Raw genomic sequence first — 22,937 nt, 5'->3', positions numbered from 1 at the left:
CATTTCTGCATTGGGCCAGGCACTGGGAACATAATGGTGGACATGGCACCTGTCTTCACAGAACATACACTCCTTCGATTTTCCGTCTGTAGGAGTACTGCTCAGCTCAGCCTTCACCTCCTTCAAGAAGCCATCACCCATGCTCTAAGCCTCTCTCCCTGCCTCCCTCATCTGGTTCAGATGTTCCTCCTCTGTGTCCTCAGAGTAACCTGCGCATACTTTCATCATAGCACTTCTATATACCGATTTGTCTCCCCACCAGGCTAAGCTCTCAGGCCGAGTATGGTGTCCTATCCTTTTTTTTTTTTTTATACCCAGCTCATGGCTTGGTACCCGAATAGGTACTGAGAAAGGATATTTGGATAAACAGTGCCCTCTGGTGGCCAGATGTTGTAAGCACAATCTTTTATGCATCATAAGGGTGAGTAAAGCTCAGGTGAGTAAAGCACCTAGGAAAGGCAACTTTTTCTTTATTTTAACACAGGGAAAGGACATACTTCAGAATATGTGGTCTCCTAGGATCTCCTAGGTCTCCTAGAGATGTTGTTATTCCAACATCTCTCCAAATCTTTCCTAATTCAGAAAAGAATATTTAAATGACACAATAAAGGAAAACTATTTTGAGTGTGCAAAAAGAAAATGAAAGAGAAATTTGTCTCATGTAATAAAGAAATGTAACATCATATACAATTTTTCATAATACCTTTATTTCAAGGCCTACACACATTCATTCATTCAACAAATATTTACTGAGCATCTACTGTGTGACAAGCACTATTCTAGGTATTAGGGATACAGTAATGAACAAAACAAAGTGCTTAAACTTAAGGAGCTTACATTCTCATAGGAGGAGACGCACAATAAACAAACATATTTTATTAGGGATTATAAGTATTACGGATAAAAATAAACTAGGTTACAGAGTGGGGTGAGTGTGTGTCTGTGTGTGTGTGTGTGAGAGAGAGAGAGAGAGAGAGAGGACGCCATCTGAGCAAAGGCCTGAAGATGTATTAGAACTTCAGAGAACTACAGAAATGCTGGTTGACCAGGCCTGCCTAAAACATTATGGGACTTTAAGAGAGTTTTCTTTCTTTTTTCTTTTTAAAAATAAGTTTAATCTTATGTAAAAGTTGTTAAAATAATACAGAGAGTTCCCTCATACTATTTAACTAACCTTCCCCAATGCTAACATCTTATATAACTACATAACTATCAGAACTAGGAAACTGTCATTGGTACAATAATTCTATTGAGCAAACTATAGGCCTCATTTGATTTTCACCAGGTTTTGCATGCACTCAAAATTTTTTTGGGGGGACCGGGCGGACAGTTCTATTAATCATATCACATTTATAGATTCTTGTAATCACCTCTGTAATTAGGACAGTATTGTTTTATCATCCCCCAAAAACTCATTTGTGCTACTTCTTTATAGGCACATCTGTCCCCCAGCAACCACTGATATGTTCATCATTACTATAATTTTCTCATTTCTAGAATGTTACGTAAATGGAATCACATAGTAGGTAAAATACTGTGATTTGCTATGTCACTCATCATAATGCCCCTAAGAGCCATTCGATTTGTTGTGTACATCAATAGTTTTTGATTTGTTCTTGCTAAGTAGTAGTCTACTGTGTGAATATTCTACAATTTGTTTATATGTGCCCACAGTGAAGAGCATTTCAGTTGTTGCCAGTTTTTTGCTAATAGAAACAAAGCTTTTATGACCATTCATGTAAGGTTTTTGTGTGGACATAAATGTTCATATTTCTAGGGTAAATACACAAGGATGAGAGCTAGAGAGTTTTATTTCTTCAGAGGGATTTATAAAGAAGTGCCATGCTTCACAAAACAAGCAGTAGATTGGAAAGAACACTGGATAGGACTCAGAAGATCTGGCTCAAGCCTTGCCCTGTCATTTAGTAGCAATGTGATGTCGGATAAGCCTCTCCCCTCTCTAGGTCCCATATTTCTATCTCTTAAGTGATGGAGTAGAAATCGATTATTTCTTCAGTCTTTTTAAGATCTAATTACGGCCGGGCGCGGTGGCTCAAGCCTGTAATCCTAGCACTTTGGGAGGCCGAGACGGGTGGATCACAAGGTCAGGAGATCGAGACCATCCTGGCTAATACAGTGAAACCCCGTCTCTACTAAAAAATACAAAAAACTAGCCGGGCGAGGTGGCGGGCGCCTGTGGTCCCAGCTACTTGGGAGGCTGAGGCAGGAGAATGGCGTGAACCCGGGAGGTGGAGCTTGCAGTGAGCTGAGATCCGGCCACTGCACTCCAGTCTGGGCGACAGAGCGAGACTCCGTCTCAAAAAAAAAAAAAAAAAAGATCTAATTACATGGTTCTGACGAGATAGAAAGGAGGTTTCTGCCTCATTTCACAAAAAAATTGTATAGCTATGTACATAAAATACCAGATGAAAAACCTAGGTTATATCTCCCATCTTTTTCTTCCATGTTCTAAACAGTTACGCAGTGGCTCACACGTGTAATCCTAGCACTTTAAGAGGCCAAAGGTGGACGGATCACTTGAGGTCAGGTGTTCGAGACCAGCCTGAGCAACATGATGAAACCTGTCTCTACTAAAAATACAAACATTAGCCGGAAATGGTGGTGCATGCCTATAGCCCCAGCTACTCGGGGGCGGGGAGGGGGGCGGGGACTGAGGCAGGAGAATCGCTTGAACCTGGGAGGTGGAGGTTGTAGTAAGCCGAGATCACACCACTGCACTCCAGCCTGGACAACAGAGTAAGACTCCATCTAAAAAAATAAGACATAAACAGTTACTTTGCATACAAAGAGACTATTGGGGAGAAACCAACTAAACCTAAGTCTATAAAAGCTGGGTGGCTGTTCCCTGAGGAGAAAGGACTCCAAAATCAACACAGAATTGCCACACGGCATAATGCCATTCCTCAGGCATGTATATGGAGCAGATTGTCCTCACCCTCTGTCTCCATTATTTTTATTAGTTAGACATAGGGTAAAGTACATGCAAAATATATGTGTGTATATATATGTGTGTGAACTGTCTATGCTTTTAAAATATGTTGTATTATGTATTTCTCTACAGGTACTATTTTTTTTTCAAAAGTCAGGAAGGAAACACACAAAATATTTGCAATGGTTAACTCTAGAGATTGTGATTGTCATGAGAGGCAACTCTAAAGGAAAAAGAAGTATATGTTTGTGAGCACAGCCTCTCTCTCTCTCTCTCTCTCTCCCCCTATCTCTCTCCCCCTCTCTCTGTCTCTCTCTCTCTCTCACACACACACACACACACACACACACACAAACGCACACACAGTGGTTAAAATCATAGACATGAGACAGACTGCCTGGGTGCAAATCCTGGCTCTGATATTTACTAGTTATATGACCCTGGGCAAGTTACATAACCTCTGTTTTCTCAGTTTCTTCTGTAGAATGGGAATGGTAATTAATAATAGTGCCTACCTCATGGGGTTAATGGGAAAAGTAAACAAGTGAAAATACATGAAGCAATTAGAATAGTGCCTAACATGTGGTAAGCACTATAAAAGTATTAAGTCTTATGTACTCCTCCCACAAGCTGATAGAAAACTTTTCTCTCAGTCTATGTCTATCTGAAGGCCTCTCATAGCATGAGTCCCTGAGCCCAATTCACTAGGATAGTTATACTTCTAGAAATGGCTTGGCTGCCACCTCCCCATCCACACTACTTTTCTAACAGCCAATCTCCCAGCCACCTCTACCCTCCTAATCCCTCACCCACTCCCTGGCCAAAAAAATTACACACCAAAGCTGTACATTGCTTAACTGTGTCTCAGTAATTTTTTTGCCTGCTAAACTGTAGTTACTCCAGTGCAGGTGACTAAAAATTCTACTAATAATTTCATATATTCCTTGCTCCTTTAAGTGACCACCCTCCCTCAGATCTAAAGAAACAGTTATAACCAATTTTTTTAAAATCCCTGCTTCATTTAGTCATAGTTACATAAAGCTGGAAGGACCATCTTTGAAATATTGCAGTGTTTACCTTTAGAAAACAAAAAAGAAGATGGTCTCTTCTTCCTCTTCCTTTTATACATTTGAAACTTCCTGATATAACAGGGCTGTAGTGCTGGTGGTGATCATGATGCTCGTGCTAGTGGTAGTGATGTGCATGTATGTGTGTGCATGTGAGAGAGAGTCGGGGAGGTGGGAGAGAGAGAGAGAGAGAGAGAAGGATCCTTAAAGTGTGATCTGGGTTAACACTTTAGCTTTGATGCTGCCACAGCAAATGCTATGTCTGCTTCATACACATTGTGCTTTCTTAAATGCATCATTTTAAGAAAGTAATGAATTCTTTGCAGCTCAGTAAGGTGACAAGGCTGTTCATAACAATTTCTTGATAATTCATCAGATGTCCAATTTACCTCTCACTTTTCCTTCTCATTTCCTTTGCACAGAAAGTGACTACTTATTAAATAAAGCCCAACTCAGCCTCTTTTTTCTGTTATGGAGTCTGAGAAGGTGGGATAGTGATCTCCTGAGTGGTCCTGAACAATAACAGGAAGTGGAAAGTGTGTTGTGCCCCCCTCCCAGTTCTTCATGTACTGTGTCTGCCTTCTCTCTTCACCTTGCTCTCAACTAACATGTCAATTAACAATTCTTAAGGTATTACTATAGTGCTAAGATCCTGACATTTTTATCCAAGTACTTTCGGAGACTCAAAATGACAGCACAGCTCTCCATAATATATCTCCAACCCCTGTTTCTAGCCTTATTTCCCTCCATTGCATCTGTCAGGTTGATCTACTTTAACCAAACACATTTTCTATTTCCCTGCTTATGCTTTTGCTCATGCTATTCATGTAATTCATTCTGCCTAAACTTGTCTCCCCTTAAGCTCCATTTCTACCTGCCCAAGTCTTGTTCATCCTTGAAGACCAGCTCAGATACATGAAACTTCATCTAATCCTCTGATTGTCCTTTTCCAAATTTTCTCTTTCCTATGATCTCATACACCTTTGATTGTATTCTATTATGTTACTTGTTTTGCTGGTCCTTAAATTATAATTAGTTGTATTCACACTCATAGTCCCTACTAGACTGTAAGTGCCTTGAAGGCAAAAGCTGAGTCTTTCTCATCATTATATCCCACTCAGGGAAACCCAGCACTATGCTGGATACATGTGGGATATACTGTGGTATGTGGGAGACACTCAGTAAATGTTTGTTGAAATAAAAACTTCTCCAAATGATCTTTAATGGAAAATTTCACAATATTCTGGTGGAAGGGAGATCTATTTGGACAGAAGATTTCAGAGAATAAACTAGGTTGGCATTTACTGTGAAGAGTGGAGAGCACTGAGATGGAGAAGCCAGGGAGGAATTCCCTGCCATATAATAATGATTATTATTATAATTATTGCATTTCACTTGAGTCTGGATATATGGGATCATCTATTTCACATATCTTGTTCCATCTGAACAGGAAATCTCAGTGCCTTCTGAGCTCCTGTGCAATGCTTTATAGTATAGATGGATGCGAGTAAGCTGAGGGGAAAGTGGAAGTGGGGAAGTTATCATGGAAGTGGGGTGGAGGGAAGGCTGATGAACTTTAAACCCAGGAATAAAATACCTGTAGAATGAGCAATGGGAGATCTCCCCTGCCCCCTCCCCACCAAAAATAATCCTAACTATCAAATAAGCTCTCTGAAAGAAGCTAAGGGTAAAAAGATATAGCCCATTTGCATTTCAATACAGAAGAAAAACAATTGCCAAAATGACTTTTTGCAGTTTCTTAAATCTTAGCAACTTATGGCTTTGGTGAACTCCCACCTATTTATTTCCTTGTACTGAACAGTGGTAAAGTCCTTCCAGCAGGGGCATTAGGTGTTTGTATTAAAGATAGGTGGAAATTGGGGAAGACTAGGTCTTACTCTACAGTCAATCTTTGGGCTGGGAGGTAATAGGGTAGGATGGGCAGTTGGAAAGAAATATGCAAGTCAAATTTTTGCTGCCTTAAGAAGAAAGTAAAAGAGCAAAGAGCAGAGAGGAGGACCTGGAGACTTACCAGGGAGCCCGTGTTGCCTAGTGTTTAAGACTTGGAAAATTGAGGCTAAGACTCTTAGTCATAAACATCACAAACTGCCTCCCAAAAGTCTTTTTGGGGTGGGTGGATTTATACAAGTAGGTTGCCAAAATTGACCTAATGGTATTTTCAAGGAGGATAGATTTTTTTTTCCACAGACATAAAGCCATTTAGAGAAAACCACTAACCTGATACAAAGAGCAAATGTCAAAGAGCTAGGGTCTTCCACAAACCAACCAACCAGCCAAGTATGCTTATTAAGGTAACCCAGTTATTTTCAATTAAGCGTTAATAAGCAAGTGAAATACCTCAATGTATTATGTTTTCAAACAAAGAAAATACCAGGGGCTTTCAAATGCCTTCCAAGCAATTTGAGTTGTTTTATTCACATCACGAAGACCGGTTTTCCCTGAAGTATTTCCTGTTCAGAAAACACTTAAGGACCCTGCTCTTCTGTTGTGCTTCTTGACATGAAAAGATTTTAATGTCATTGCTTTACCTTTAGTTTGGAATTTTGCCTCTTCAGTCAACTTTTCACTCTATTAGTTGTGCCTGGTTTTATCTCCCCTGATGTGACTGTCCAAAAAACATTCCTACCCTAGCTCCCTCATTTCACCTTATATTTTCTCTACAAAATACACCCATGGGAGTATATTTTATAATGCTTGGCATTCTTATTTTGATTTTTTACTGTGCTAAATCAGTCAATAAATGTTTGTTGTAAGGCTTTGTACCAGTTATAATGGGAAAGATAAAGTAGTGTAAAATCTTCCCTCAAGGAGCTTGCTGTCTAATTGAAGATATGTAAGCAAATGAGTACTTCTTATATTTGATATTTCCTTTCTGTTTCTGACATTTTCCTTGGCTAGCCCCTGTCCACATCACAATAGCCTCCTAAATAGTCCTCAGGTTTACTATTACCCTCCATCAAATCAGTCCCTGTTCATCTTCTTAAACAAGTTCACTGTGGTACTTCTCGCACCACCTTACCTTTCTTCCCCTCAAAAATACTACTTAACGATACCATATTGCCTAAAAGTGAAGTTCAATCTCATTTGCTTGGCTTGAAATTTCTCTCCTTCACACCTTTTTAATCAAAGTCTTATTCCATCTTTAAGGTTTAATTCAAGTTCCATTTCATCCACGCCTCTTTCCTCCACTTACCCACCAAAAGTAATCTTTCCTTTTAATTTCAGTAGATTATAGTCTATATCACCCATTCAGTATTTAATTTATGCTACCTTGATTGGTTTCTTTTATATGTATATGGCTCTTCCCCATCCAGATTGCAAATTTTTTGAGGGCAGGGCCTTAGCATAATGCTTTGCACAGAAAAGATGCTTGATAGGATGTTTGGTAATGAAGACATGATTTTTCCTGGCTTCAGAGTAGAGGAAGGATTATGAGGATGGAAAGGAAATATTCTGGAGGTAGGGAGATTAATTAAGGAGGTTTGTGCAACAATGGTCCTATCACAATAGGTGATAAGGGCTTCAGCCTATTGGTTCCTTGGCTCAGATCCTCACTATATTAACGAAGAACTTTGTTTGTTTAAGGGTAGTCACGTGAAGCAGTGGGAGTGGAGAAGGAACAAAGAAACCTGTAACTGTTTGCAATCAATTGGTTGTAAACACTACTGCACTTGGACCAGCCACCGAGGAAATTTAGCAAGATTAAAAAGGAAAGGAGGGAAGGACTTTGGGACTCCTGTGAATTTATGTGGGGACAAAGGAGAAGTAGCAGTCAGAGTTTACTGAACCTGAGTAACTGCAATAATGATAGTAGCATTGACACAAAAACAGGAAAATCAGAGGTGGAAGCCAGATCTGGAGAGAAGGCGGTAAGTTTGTTTTTAGACTTACTGAGTTTAGGGTAACTTGAGTAACAAAGTGAACATGTCTAATGAGGAGCAAAAGATACCTTTTGTCGGCCGGGCGCGGTGGCTCAAGCCTGTAATCCCAGCACTTTGGGAGGCCGAGACGGGCGGATCACGAGGTCAGGAGATCGAGACCATCCTGGTTAATATGGTGAAACCCCGTCTCTACTAAAAAGTACAAAAAAAAAACTAGCCGGGCAAGGTGGCGGGCGCCTGTAGTCCCAGCTACTTGGGAGGCTGAGGCAGGAGAATGGCGTGAACCCGGGAGGCAGAGCTTGTAGTGAGCTGAGATCTGGCCACTGCACTCCAGCCTGGGCGATAGAGCGAAACTCCGTCTCAAAAAAAAAAAAAAAAAAAGATACCTTTTGTCACATTTAATTCAATCCAACAAATAATTACGGAACATCTACTATGTGCCCGTCATGATACTGGAGATAGATACAGTCACATAAGACAATTCTTGCCCTCCACAACTCGTGATGGAGTGAGGAAGACAGACTAATATGATAAAATATAGGAAATGGTATAATTGAACTATATATAGAGTATGTGAGAATATAAATAGGGGATCAATTGCTCGTGTCCAAGGAAGTGAGAAAAATTACAGAAGCGATGATCTTTGAGAAGGGCCTTAAAAGATAAGTAGAAATGTGTTCAATAAACAGATGGGGAAATGACTTTCCAAGTAAAATAATAGTCTAGGGCAAAGGCACAGGACATGAAAGTGCATGGCATTCTAGGGGAACAACAAGGAGTCTGAAGTGACTAATGAGAAAGGGATGACAGAATAAAGATGGATGATTTGAAAGAGATGATGATTTTCACAAATTGAAGAAAAGGGTGTTGTTACACTCAGCTGGAGAGCAGCCTATGTGTAAGGTTAAAGATGTAGTCTCTAGTGTTGAACTCTCTCAGCCCAAATCTCATCTCTCCTACTTACTAATTGTGTAACCTTAAGCAAGTCACTTAATCTCTCTGTGCTTAGTTTTCCCCATCTGTCAAATGCAGATAAAGGTACCTACCTCAGGACTGTTTTGAGGACTGAGAGTGCCAATATATGTAAACTAATTAGAGCAATGCTTGGCATATAGTGTTATGTAAAGGCTAGTCCAAGGATTACATTTTCAGAAACAAGGTACTACATCATTGTGTACTACACCAGTAGCCACCTAAAAAAGAAATTATAAATGGCAAGTGTCTAAGTTTCTAGATACTGTAAACAAGGACCCAGAGAAAACTAAATGAATCTCTTAGTCTCAGTTAAAGGAGTTCATGAGCTGGTAAGATATCTGCCTTGGAAACATAGATCCAATTTAGGGAAAGGGTGAGGTGTCTGAGAAAAAAAAGTAGAATGGCTAGAGTGCCATTCAGAGTAAGTAGAAACCCCCATTGTGGCATTGCCCTAGAAAATGGAAAAAAGCAACATAAGATTGTCACTCACCAACAGACATATTTTATTTCAGTTAAGTAGGAAACAGAAAATTAGCCATCAGGGAGCTTCAAGTATGAGAGAGGGGGTAGTAGGGTCCAGTGACAGGTATTTTGCTTGGGTTGGAGAATTTGGAGGAACCTTCTGAAGAGGGATAGCAATTGGAGATGCAGCCCTACCTTGCTAATGAAGCACATCTAGCCCCTTGAGTTTTGATGCTCTCAAGTAACCCATTGTCTGTTCCTCAGCCTTCTAGAGCTCTGCTCGAGTGATCCTTGAATAGACTCTTGGAATGCTTGTGCTTCCCTGTATGACTGCTCTGTGTACTGCTGAAATGGAACTGAACCTCGCCCGCCCACCCAGCCAGCCCAGGGGTTTCACTTGACAGAACTCGGTTTGAATTCTGGTTTTACCACTTACTAGTTGTGTGATTTTTGAGCAAGTCACTAAAATTCTCTATGCCTCAGTTTCCCCGTCTGTGAAATAGGAATAAACATGGTTCCGATATTGTAAAATAGTTATGATAATTACATGAGATAATTTACCTATGAAGTGCTTGGCAAATTAAGTACTAAAATGATGTTAGTTCCTTCCTCCTTCCTTTCCTGTTATACTTGGGCAGCCCGCAAATCCCCTGCTCTCATTTTAGCCCCTCCTGGGGGCTCTGGTAGTTTTTTTTTTTCCAACCCTGACTTTGCAGTAAAGATGTTTTGATGTAGCCAGTATTCCAAAATAGGAAAGGTATTCAGATACTGGACAGCCCAAGGTGAGAAATATCCACTAAAACACGACAACTATGTGAAAAATATATACACATGAATATATGTTTAATGATCTATTTAATGTGAAAAATTACAGGGGAACAAGGAAAACTGAAAACATTTTTGTTAGCACAATATATTGTTGTAATGTTTTCTTAATATTGTGCCTGTGGAGGATACTCTTTTCTTTACATACATAAATCTCCTTACCCTCTTTCCAAAAGAATGGCAGGAGGAAAGGGTACTGGAGTAAAGGGAATTGTTCAGTGGGAATAACATGCCCCCATCTCATCTGTCCTTCTGCCCAGCCTTCCATTAACCATCATGATCTACCAGAGGCCTGGAGAGCTTCCTAACTGTGGTGCTTCAATGCCCTTGCATCATTAATATCATCATCTCTACCCTTCTTCTAGGAGTGGATCTTATGAGGGAGGTATGGAAGAAGTTGTGCATGCTTAGCTGTCAGTCCGAACCTTTTAGAGACAGCAGGGGACAAAGGCAATAATCACTGTGTAATACTCTGAAATTTCTTGGCAGGTGAACACTGCTATGCATGAGGCAAAACTTATGGAAGAATGTGACGAGTTGGTAGAGATCATCCAGCAGAGGAAGCAAATGATCGCTGTCAAAATCAAAGAGACAAAGGTAAAGCACAGCACTTCAGTGAATCCAAGGAAGAGCTGACTTTACAGATATCAAAATTTGATGCAGATGATTCCGGTTTGATCATGAAACCAAGAAGAAATGAGATTATAGGAGGAGAGGCAAAGAAGTGATGTTTGGCCTACTGCTCTGAATCCAGTAAAAACGATGGCCATTCTGGGGTGTTAGAAACGTTCTATATCTTGACCTGGTTTACGTGGGTGTATGTGTTAGGATTTGGGTGCTTTACTGTTGTATGTTATAACTCAATGAAAAGGAAAAAAATAATGGTAGAAATGTGAGTCAGGATTATGGACCACGAATGCCAGGATGAGGACTCTGGGCTTAATCTGAAAAGTGTTGGGCAGCCATTCTAGTTTCTTAGGAAGGGAGAAAGACTGATTGATATGGCAGAGGTATGCAGGGTAGAACAAAACGGGATGATACCAAAGTCAGGGTAGCAAGTTACGAGACTTATGGAATGATGGTTTGTAACAGTTGATAAAGACCTAAACCAGAGTAGTGGCAGCACAAATGGAAGGGAAGAACACAACAGGCATTGCTAGAAAGGAAATGATAAGAAACATTGAACTTTTAAATATAAAAGATGAATGTGAGAGAGGGAAGACTCAGTGAAGACATTCAGGTTTCGAGCCTGGGAACTGAAGAATCATGATCATAAGGGTCAAGTGTGAGCCTCCATATGGCTATATGGTTTTAGGCTTGTTGACTTGCTGGTCAGAGTTAGTGGTTATAAGTTCATGCTGTGTGTATAATGTGAGATGTTTTGAGAGGCTAGAGTGATAACCAATAATTTGTGCCATGCTGAGTGGTTATAGCTTATCCAGGAACTAAAGTTTCCAAGAACACAGATTTGTGAACACACAGGTATGCATAAAGACACTTACAGAAATATATACATAGAACTGTAGATACTCATAAATAAAAAGATGGTACTTTTTAGTAAACACATATGAAAACATATTGACAACATTTTGTTTGTTTACATACAAACAAAGCAAAAATGTAAACAATGATAATCTCTGGGTGGTAGTGTTTCTTTTATACTTTTTATTTTCAGAATTTTCTATAATGGGCATGCATTGATTTAGAACCAGAAAAATTAATGTTACTAATACAAAGAGGGGGTAGATAACTGAGAGTATATGACTGTGTTGCGGCCTAAGTATGCAAGCTGTAGACAAGAGAAGGAGGGGTTGGCACAAGAGACACAGTGGGTAGGGTGAGAAGGTGAGTGGTTAGTACAGGGACCATGGAATATTAATAAGCGTTATTTTTAGAAGCACTGCAGCATACCTACTTCATGTTGTGTTTTATTGTTTTTAATTAAGCACTGCATGTTTTATCTTATTTTTTTCTTTTACTAATTCCTTAAAGGTTATGAAACTGAGAAAGTTGGCACAGCAGGTTGCTAATTGCCGCCAGTGTCTTGAACGGTCAACAGTCCTCATCAACCAAGCTGAGCATATCCTGAAAGAAAATGACCAGGCACGGTTTCTACAGTCTGCAAAAAATATTGCTGAGAGGTCAGTTCTTTATGTGCTTTTGAAATGCCTGCTCTTGTGAAAAGAGGCCAATCTAAAGTCACTTAAAGTTCAGGCATGTATGTAACAGCTGCCACCTGAAGATTTTACCAGTTAAGTAGTTATTGAGCCTCAGTGGTAAATTACCCTTTGGATTTCTGAACCCTTGTCTCTGTCTCTGCAGCCTATCAGCTCTTTTAAGGCACAGTCAAGTACTAGCCCTAGCTACTGCCATAGCTCCCTGCTGCTCACTCAGTGCATGAGCTTTCTATGATGATGTTGGTATAAGGGTAGAGAAATTTTAGCTATATTGATAGGTATGTGCTCTTCTCAGTCTGCATGCAGTTTCTATTGCTTTCATTTCATTATTCTGCACATAAATCCTTTACGGCAGTAATTTTTAGGCCTTTATTTAATCACTCACCTCTTTCTAAATTAGATGAGAGTCATGAACCTTCTTCCAGAGGAAAAACAATGCATTTAATAAATATACACAGAGAATTTTCTATACAATTTCAGAGGACTCACAGATCCTTAGAAGCCCATCCACAGACCAAAAAATCCATGGTCTAAAGTGAAAACATTGTTCAGGACGGTCACCAAGACTTCAAGGGGCTGCAGAGGCTCATTAGGCCAGATTTGACCTCCTTATATCTCCTTCTCATTCATTGAAGACCTTGGCTCCAGGATCACAGTATTCCTCCCATTGCCTCTGCCACCATTTTGGGTGACTTCAGCAACAACCACATGGTTGACTCATCTAATGCCTTAGTCATCTAGCTTCTTTAACATCCCCTCCAACAGTGACTGTCACCTCAGAGCTCCATCTCATCCACCCATTTTCATGGACCACATGCTGAACCTCACCATCACTCAGAATTGCACTGAAATCATAACTTAAAACACCCCATTTTTTAACTATAACCTCTACTTAAAAACTTTTTTCTTATTTTTGTTTCGTTTTGTTTGAGACAGAGTCTCACTCTATTGCCCAGGCTGGAGTACAGTGGTGCAATCTTGGCTCACTGCAACCTCCGCCTCCCAGGTTCAACCGATTCTCCTGACTTAGCCTCCCAAGTAGCTGGGATTATAGGCATGCACCACCCTGCCTGGCTAATTTTTGTATTTTTAGTAGAGATGGGGTTTCACCATGTTGGCCAGGCTGATCTCGAATTCCTGGCCTCAAGTAATATGCCTGCCTCAGCCTCCCAAAGTGTTGGAATTATAGGCGTGAGCCACAGCCCCGGCCAAAAATTCTTTTTTTCTTCAAATACACATATACTTCAACTTCATTGAGACTGCTAAGGCCTGACTCCTATACTTTCTTCCTACCCACCAGCTATTTCCTGTCTTTAGCCTATTTAGGATCTGTGATTTCTCACTTCAGATACTCTCTTTTCAATATTCTCAATCCCCTTGCCCCATTGTCCTTTTAACATACCAACCTGATCAAATCCCAACCCTGAATCAGTCCCACTTTTCCCATTCCTATATTTGAGTTGCAGCATGCTACTGGAGAAAATCACATAACCAAAGAGGTCGGTACTACTGCATCACAAATTTATAGCTTCTAAACCTCACCTGGGCCTTCAGTGCTAACCTGAAATCCTTCTGCATTGCTTTGGTCAGCTTTCTTTCTAACTTGTCATCATAATGGCTATCTCAAATCTTTTGTACTTACTTCAAAATTCCAACTCTGCCACTTTTCTGCTTATGCTCGGTAAATGCGCTCTTATTTTACAAAGAACAGTAAGTGTGAAATAATGAATTCAACTTCTCATATCAAGCTGCTGAACACACTTAGGTCCACATCCATTACTTCTGCCTTCCTTCTGATTGAAATGGAAGAGATGTCTCTTCATTTGTGCTTTGGCCAAACACCCTCTTTTTTCCATAGCTTCAATTTATTCCTCTCTGTAGTTGACTTCACATCCATTTTTAACCCACTCATGTCTTTCCTACCTAAAACCAACCACACAGAAAAACGCCATGACTTTCCTCTACTTCATATCCCCTCCAATTATCACCTGTCCCTCTCGTTCCCTGCACAGCAAACTTCCTGAAAGACTTTACATTTCCTCACCCCTAATTTACTCTTCTGAAATATTTAAAATGTATTTATATCCAAGTAATACCTTGTGCATAGTTAAAAAGTAAAATGTTACTGTAAGTCATATTGCAAGAAATAGCAATCTCCTCATTCTCAATGTCTGCTGTCTGATAATATTATTATCAAAAGAGTTCTTACTTTGTACTGGGCATTATTTTAAGCCTTAACAAGTATTAACTCAATCCTAAAAAAAAACTTTATGAGGTAGATACTACTTTTATCTCCATTTTATAAATGAGAGAACGATGTTCAGAGAGGTTAAATGACTTGCTTACAATTGTCCAACTAGTAAGGGGCAGAGGCAAGATTCAAATTTAGGGAGTCTAGTGCCACAGTCTACACTTTTACAACAAAGCCAAGCAATTTCAACTCTATCAGGTGTTTTTATCAGCATGACCTTACATTTCTAAGTAACATCCTTACAATGGTAGTTTTAATTTTTTTCAACTTTAGACATTATCAGTTAACTTCTGTAAATTTGGACTTTTTTTTCTACCACTACTTCTACAAATATTTTTTATGCCACTTCCTTCCTCTCTATTGGGGATTCCAATTACATGTATATTTGGCTGCCTGAAATTGTCCTATAGCTCACCGATGCTCTATTTTTGTTTTGCAGTCTTTTTTTTTTTTTTTTTTTGCCATTGTGAAAACACATGCAAGTGTGTTTCATTTTGGATAGCTTCTATTGATGTATCTTCAAGTTCACTAGCCTTTTCTTCTGTGATACCTAATCTGCTGTTAACCCCTCCAGTGTGTTTTTCATCTTAGATATTATAGATTTCATCTCTAGTTTGATTTGGGTCTTTTAAAAAATATCTTCCATATCTCAAGATATTCAGACTGGGTGTGGTGGCTCACACCTTTGATTGCAGCACTCTGGGAGGCTGAGGTGGGAAGATCACTTGAGACCAGCCTGGGCAACATAGTGAGATTTCATATTTAAAAAAAAAAAAAAAAAAAAAAAGCTGCATCTGGTGACATGTGCCTGTAGTCCTAGCTACTTGGGAGGCTGAAGCAAGAGGATCTTCTGAGCCCAGGAGTTCAAGGGTACAGTGAGCCATGATGGTGCCACTGCACTTCAGCCTGGGCAACAGGACAATGTCTTGTCTCTGAAAACAAAAAAAGATATTTAGCCTTTCCTCTAGCTTTCTGAACATAGAGAATACAGTTCTAATAACTGCTTTTATGTCCTTGCTTACTGATTCTAATACCTGTGTCATATCTGGGTCAGTTTCAGTTGGTTACCTTTTCTTCTTATTATGGATTGTATTTTCTTGACTTTTGCCTATCAGGTAATTTTTTACTGGATGTCAGACTTTGTTAATTTTCTCTTTTGGGATGCTGTATATTTTTGTATTCCTATAAATATTCTTAAACTTCATTCTGAGACACAGTTAAGTTACTTGAAAACAGCTTGATCTTTTCAAGTCTTGGTTTTCAGATTTGATAGGTGAGATCAGAGCAATGTTTAGTCTAGAGACAATTTTTCCCCACTACTGAGGCAAAACCCTTCTAAGTACTCTATCCAGTGTCCTGTGAGTCATGAGATTTTCCAGTTTAGCTGGTAGGAACAGACACTATTGCTAGACCTATGTGAGCACCAGGGATTGTTCCCTCCTATCTTTTTGGGTGACTCTTTCCCCAGCATTATGTAGTTTCCTCACATGCATTTGTTTATTAGTATTCTGTTGACTACTAGAGGGAGATTCTGAAGGTCTCTAGAATTCTCTTTGGAGCTTTTTTCTCTCTGGTACTATGTCCTGTGAATTCCAGCCAACTTCGTCCACTTGGATTCTCAGCTCTGTCTCCTTAATTTTAGGGAACTCATTGGGCTCTGCCTGGATTTCCCCTTCCTGTAGCACTTGATTCCCTTAAGTTTTCCAAACAAACTCTCCTATAGTTTCTTAAGAAAGAGTACATGGGAAGTAAATTTTAAAGAATTTTTTGCCTAAAAATATTTCAAGTTAATTTTCATACTTGGTAGGTTAGAAATAAATTTTGAAGGCATGACTTCATTGTCTTCTGGCTTCCATTATTGTGTTGAGAAGTTCACTGCCATTTTGAATCCAGATCTTTTGAATATAACCTATATTTTAAAATCCAGAAGCTTAAACAAAAGTTAATATTACTTTTAATTGACAAATCACAGTTGCATACATTAATGGGGTACAATGTGATGTTTTGATATATGCATACAATGTGCAATGACTAATTGAAGCCAATTAACATATCCTTTACCTCACTTACCATTTTTTGTGGTCAGCCATTGAGATTTACTCTTTCAGTTATTTTGAAACATACAATATATTATTATTGATTATATTCACACTGCTGCACAACAGATCTCAGAAACTTATTCCTCCTGTCTAACTGAAACTTTATACCCTTTGACCAACAACTCCCCATTCCCTCTTCCTCCTACCAGCCTCTGGTAACCACCATTCTACTCTCTATTTCTGAGTTTGATTTTTTCTGATTCCACCTATGTGCGAGATCATATGGTATGTCTTTCAGTGCCTGGCTTATTTTACTTAGCATATGTCCTCCAGGTTCATTTATGCTGTCAAGGATAACAGGATTTCCTCCGATTTTAGTGGCTGAACAGTATTCCATTATGTATCTATACCACATTGTCTTTATCCATTCATCCATTGATAGAAACTTAGGTAGATTCCTTATCTTGGCTATTCTGAATAATGCTTCAGTGAACATGGGAATGCAGATATTTCTTTGACATATTGATTTCAACTTCTTTGGATATATACTGACTAGTGGGATTGCTGGATCCTACAGTAGTTCTATTTTTAGTTTTTTGAGGAACCTCCATATTTTTTTTCATAATGGCTGTAGTAATTTGTATTCCCACCAACAGTGTATAAGGGATCCCTTTTCTCTACATCCTCACCAACACTTATCCTTCTTCTTTTTAATAATAGCCATTACAATCTAGAAGCTTTAAAGATCTTATCTTTAACCCAGTTTTTCTGAAATTTCACCAAGATTTGCCTCGGTTGTAGATCTCCCCTCCCCTTCCCTTCCCTCTCCTCTTTCTCTCTTTCTTTCTTTCTCTCTCTCTCTGTCTTTCTTTCTTTCCTTCTTTCTTTCTTCTTGCTCTGTTGCCCAGGCTGGAGTGTAGTGACATGATCTTAGCTCACTGCAACCTCCGCCTCTCAGATTCAAGTGATTCTCCTGCCTCAGCCTCCCTAGTAGCTGGGACTACAGGCTCGGGCCACTACTAATTTTAGTATTACTACTATCGTGCCCGGCTAATGTTGGTATTTTTAGTAGCTGGGACTACAGGCTTGGGCCACTACTAATTTTGGTATTACTACTACCGTGCCTGGCTAATTTTGGTATTTTTAGTAGAGATGAGGTTTCACCATGTTGGCCAAGCTGGTCTCAAACTCCTGATCTCCAGTGATCTGCCCACCTTGGCCTCCCAAAGTGCTGAGATTACAGGGGTGAGCCACCATGCCTGGCCCATTGTGGACTTTTTATCATTCATTTTTCCTGGGCACTCAGTGAATCTTTCTAATCTAAAGACTGGTGACCTTTAGCTCTGGAAATGTTCTTGTATTATTTGCTAATAATTTCCTCCCCTTTATTATTTCTCTTCTTTGTTTATGGGACTTTAATTAGTGAACTGTTGGACATCCTAGACTTTTTTCTCTAATTTTATCTTTTCCATTTTCCATGACTTTGTCTTCTTGTTTTACTAAGATACTTCCTTAATTTTTCATTAAATCCTTCTATTGAAATTTTAATTTCAGCATTCCTAATTTTATTCACAAGAGCTCATCCTTCATCCTTGTTTCTTTTTTAGCATTCTGTTTTTGCTTTGTGGATACAAACTATTTGGTTTTCTTCTTGAGAATATTATCATTTTTAAAAGTTTGCTTCTAAACCCTGCATTGTCTGGATTTCCTCCCAGTTCCTTTTCTCTGTTAGTTTAAATTGCTGTCTTTTCCTAAATATCTGGCAAACTACTGGTTGTGTGTTTGAATTTAAGCACTGAAAGATGACTGGAAACTCTGAGTGGATGGGAATAATTTATGGCTTGGTGAACTTTGCTATAGGATTATAAGGCAGAATGCTGGCTTTTTATTGAGGACTCCAAAGTGTCAGTTCCGTAGGTCTTTTCTCTTGGGTCAGATTCCCTTGGATGGAATCCTCCAATCTCCTGCTTTTGATTGGAGGGGCAGCAGTGTGGAAGGTATAAGCCTGGCTGCCAGCATTCTGGGAGCCAAGGAGGGAAAAGGAGCTGAGAGTTTTAAGACTGCTTTTAGTATAATGTCAAAGCTCAGCAGAAAGTAAACTTCACATATCCTTCCAGAATGAAGGAAGGGTAGTTATTGGTTTAGTGTGCCTGAATCTGTGGATCTAGTTGTTCCTTATGAAAACTTTCAACTTTCTGTGGCACTAAATCAACTTGATGTTGTTGGCTTCCTGATCTAGCTTTCTCTGGTCTGTTGTTGGTTACCACACATTCATTGCTTTCTAGCTTCCAAACATTTGTTGACAATCTTTTACTTGTTGGCATCTCTTTTCCATTCTCTTTGTCTTTGTAGGTTTATGACATTTCATTCTTTGACTGTTATTTCAGTGAGATTTCATGAAAGCAAAAATAAAACATATATTCAAACCACTATATTTAATAATCTCTACTCTCCAACCCTCTGAAATGTTTTGTCCCACTACCACACCATTGAAAGTATTCTTTTCAAGGTCATCAAATGAATACCTTGTTGCTAAATATAATAGACACCCCTGGCCGGGCGCGGTGGCTCACGCCTGTAATCCCAGCACTTTGGGAGGCCGAGGCGGGTGGATCACGAGGTCAGGAGATCGAGACCATCCTGGCTAACACGGTGAAACCCCGTCTCTACTAAAAATGCAAAAAAAAAATTAGCCGGGCGAGGCGGCGGGCGCCTGTAGTCCCAGCTACTCGGGAGGCTGAGGCAGGAGAATGGCGGGAACCCGGGAGGCGGAGCTTGCAGTGAGCTGAGACTGTGCCACTGCACTCCAGCCTGGGCGACTAAGCGAGACTCTGTCTCAAAAAAAAAAAAAAAATAGACACCCCTTTGTTTCATCTTACCTGATGTCTCAGTAGCATTTGTCCTCCTGATCATTTTTACTTGAAATTTCTCTGCCCTTAGCTTCCATGAACACTCCTAGTTTTCTTCCTACCTAGCTGTTTTTGTTTTGTTTTGCCTTTGTGAGCAATGTTTCCTTGGTCTATTCCTTTAATGCTATTGTTCTTTGTGATTCTGTCTTAGGTTATTCTCTTCTCTCATTACACGTTCTCCTTGTTGCAAACTCATTGGTTCCTAGGGCTTCAATTACCATTTAGATGGCTATGATTCCCAACTCTTTATCTGAATCTTATTTTCATAGGCTCAGGTATAACCTGAGGTGTAGGTGGAATAGATGACTATCTATGTAATATGACTTGAGAATCATCTTCCCAACTTCAATACTGGTCTCCCACAGGGTCTGAAATTTTCCCCCACCTTTATGCCCTGTATTGTGTTAAGGTACCATGACTTCAGTTAAAATGAAATTTTAGCTGGGAGAGGTATGTCTTTCCCCTTACAAATGATGCCTTATATTATTTGTAATAGAGACCAAGGCCTTAAGAGACTGCAACAATATAGCTTACTTTGTGTTTTGCTTAAATAAAAAAAAACACAGTCAGATACACACACACACACACACACATAAACACACACACACATAAACACACACACACACATAAACACACACACACACACACCGCCCCCCACACCAGGTCACTTTTAACCCATTCTGAACCTTTCATCTACTGTTAACATTTAGGAATATAGTATTCCAATATTTCTATTTAGATATACTTCACAAACATGATATCATGCTATATATACTGCATTATACTCTACATTTGAAACAATGTATCACAAACTTTTCTCTGTATCATTGGATATTATTATAAAATCTGATTTCCAATTGCCTCATGTTATTTTATCTTTTGATATATAGTACATTACTTAACTCAGTCTCCACTGTTAGACAATTAGGCTACATACGGTGTGTTGAGTGCCCTTGTAGTTGTATCTTTGCATACATCTCAATTATTTCCATAATAATATTTTTATGAAATAGAACTGTGGTGTCAAAGAAGGTTTATATTTTAAGCTATTTTGAAATTTAATGCTAATTTGGCCTTCAAAATATGTATCAATTTCAATCCTAATACAAATATGTAGGCATTATTGAATATAGGCATAAAAGGTCCTATGCTGTCATTTGTTTGTAATTTAAACTTTATCTCATGTTAATTTACATTTCTTTGATTTCTCATATAGTTGGACTTTTTAAATATATTTATTTGCCATTTGTTTGCTTTGACTTTGTTTTCTTTGATGCTTTGTGAATTAACCCTTTTTGTTTTATTTGTTTACATGTATGCTTATTCCAAGACACTTAAAAATCTGGTCTCTTTGCTTCCAATTTTAACCTTTTCCAATCCCTCCACTGAAACCATAGTACTATTCCTGAAACATGAATTTCCGCATATTACTTCCTCACCTAAAATGCTTAGTGACTCCCATCATTCTTAGGATAAAATCCAACGTTTGTAACATGGCCTACAAAGTCCTGCATGATTTTGTCTCATTCTCCAGGCTTCAAACGAGAGAGAACACACACACATCCACATAGTCTTTGCTTAGTTAACTCTTACTCGTTAGGTAGGTCATTAGTTAAAATCGACTTCCTCAGGGGAGATTTCCCTTAGCTCCCAAGTCTCTTCAGATAACTCCTGTGTACGCTCTATTCCCTTTGTAGCAGCACTTCTATTGCCCATGTAATGTCTTTCTCCTTCATGATGTGTGAGCTCTTGAGGGCAAGAACCACAACAAAACTTGTTCCCTTTGTGTATCTCCAGTGCCCAGTACAGTGCCTGGCACACTAGTTGTGCTTAATAAGTATTGGATAGATGGATGGAAGAAATAAAGAAGATTGGAGAGGCCAGAAAGAAATTCCCTGAGCTAATTTTCTAGATTAACTGTTATCCTAAAGAAGTTGTCTCCTTGCTCACCAAATCTTGGCTATTCACGTGAGACCTTATGATTGTACTGAGCTAGTCTTTCATTTTGCCTGTAGCTTATCCCTGAAACATCTCTATTTTCAGAAACAATAAGAGATGTTGTTGGTAGATGTACAGCAGGGTATATGTACATGAGGATATGTATTTTTCAGTTTCTCATTCCCTTACAACTAGCTCACCGTAAAAGTTTCCTCTCTGGTCTTCCTACATTCAATGCCTTTTCTCTCTCCTCTAACCTACATATTGTTGCCAAATGAATTTTTCTTTCCTCACCATCCTTTACATGTTCAAGGATCTTCATTGGCTCTGATTTAGAAGATCTTACACAGGACTAAAACATGTATATTTTGGCAAAAGCTCCTCCAGATAATCCTGATGTGTAGTGATGGCTAAGAAGTGCTGAAGTATACCTCAATTTTTTGAAGAACACTCTAAATGGTGAAGGGTATAGAATTTAGAATCAGATGGACATGGGCTCAATTACATTTCTGACTCTTACTGGTTGTGTGATCTTGGACAAATTACTTAGCATTTCAATGTGTCAATTTTCTCATTTGCAAAATTGAAATAACATCTACTACATAGGGTTATGGTAAAGAGTAAATTAGATAATGTGTGTAAAGTGAATGTAGAGAGCATTGTATATACTAAGCACTCGATAAATGTTAGCAGTTATTTTGTTGTTAGTCATTCAATTGTTCATTCAACAGTTATTTTTTCACTATGTGTCAAATGCTGTGTTAGGGCCATGGAAGATATTAAGAGGTACAAAATATGAACCCTGCTCTTGAGACTCTTAGAATTAGTTGGGAAGATAACACTATCATAGCACTATACAATCGGAGGATAATAAAGTGAAATATAAATGCTATAAAAGATCACATAGGTCAGGTGCAGTGGCTCATGCCTGTAATTCCAGCACTTTGGGAGGCCAAAATGGGTGGATCACTTGAGGTCAGGAGTTTGAGACCAGCCTGGCCAACATGGCAAAATCCCGTCTCTACTAAAAATACAAAAATTAGCTGGACGTGGTGGTGGGCGCCAGCTAGGGAGGCTGAGATATGAGAATTGCTTGAATCTGGAAGGGGGTCGGAGAGGCAGAGATTGCAGTGAGCTGAGATGGTGCCACTGCACTGCAACCTGGGTGACACAGCAAGACTCCATCTCAAAAAAAAAAAAAAAAATCACATAAATGATATATTTAGGGAAGGTGTTAACCTAGCATGCTGACTTGCTGACTAGCATAAACAAAAAAGAAAAATCTCGAACTGTTTTTACCAAGTCTTTAAAGGTCTAGTTTTGATGCTGCCTGCCAGATGGAAAATGATGCAGAGGGGAAAAAATTCTGTATTTACTTCTCAGAATTAAGACCGGATGGGGGAGTGTGTTTGAGGGGTGAACATATGTGAATAAATATGGTA

General features: G+C 39.2%; 1 protein-coding gene across 6 annotated transcripts in view; it reads left to right on the top strand.

Annotated features, from left to right (window-relative positions):
• MID2 (midline 2) overlaps positions 1-22,937 on the top strand; it is a 100,596-nt gene that overhangs the window by 61,863 nt on the left and 15,796 nt on the right. For all 6 annotated transcript variants that reach the window (XM_021932510.2, XM_021932507.2, XM_021932508.2 and 3 more), the window contains exons 4-5: positions 10,671-10,778; positions 12,174-12,322. In XM_021932510.2, the coding sequence (XP_021788202.1) occupies positions 10,671-10,778; positions 12,174-12,322 (257 nt within the window). The remainder of the gene's footprint in view (positions 1-10,670; positions 10,779-12,173; positions 12,323-22,937) is intronic.

The sequence above is a fragment of the Papio anubis genome, chromosome X, assembly GCF_008728515.1.
Source record: "Papio anubis isolate 15944 chromosome X, Panubis1.0, whole genome shotgun sequence".
Taxonomy (NCBI): Eukaryota; Metazoa; Chordata; class Mammalia; order Primates; family Cercopithecidae; genus Papio; species Papio anubis.
Note: the sequence above shows the minus strand (reverse complement) of the source record. Positions and strands in the feature narration are given on the sequence as shown.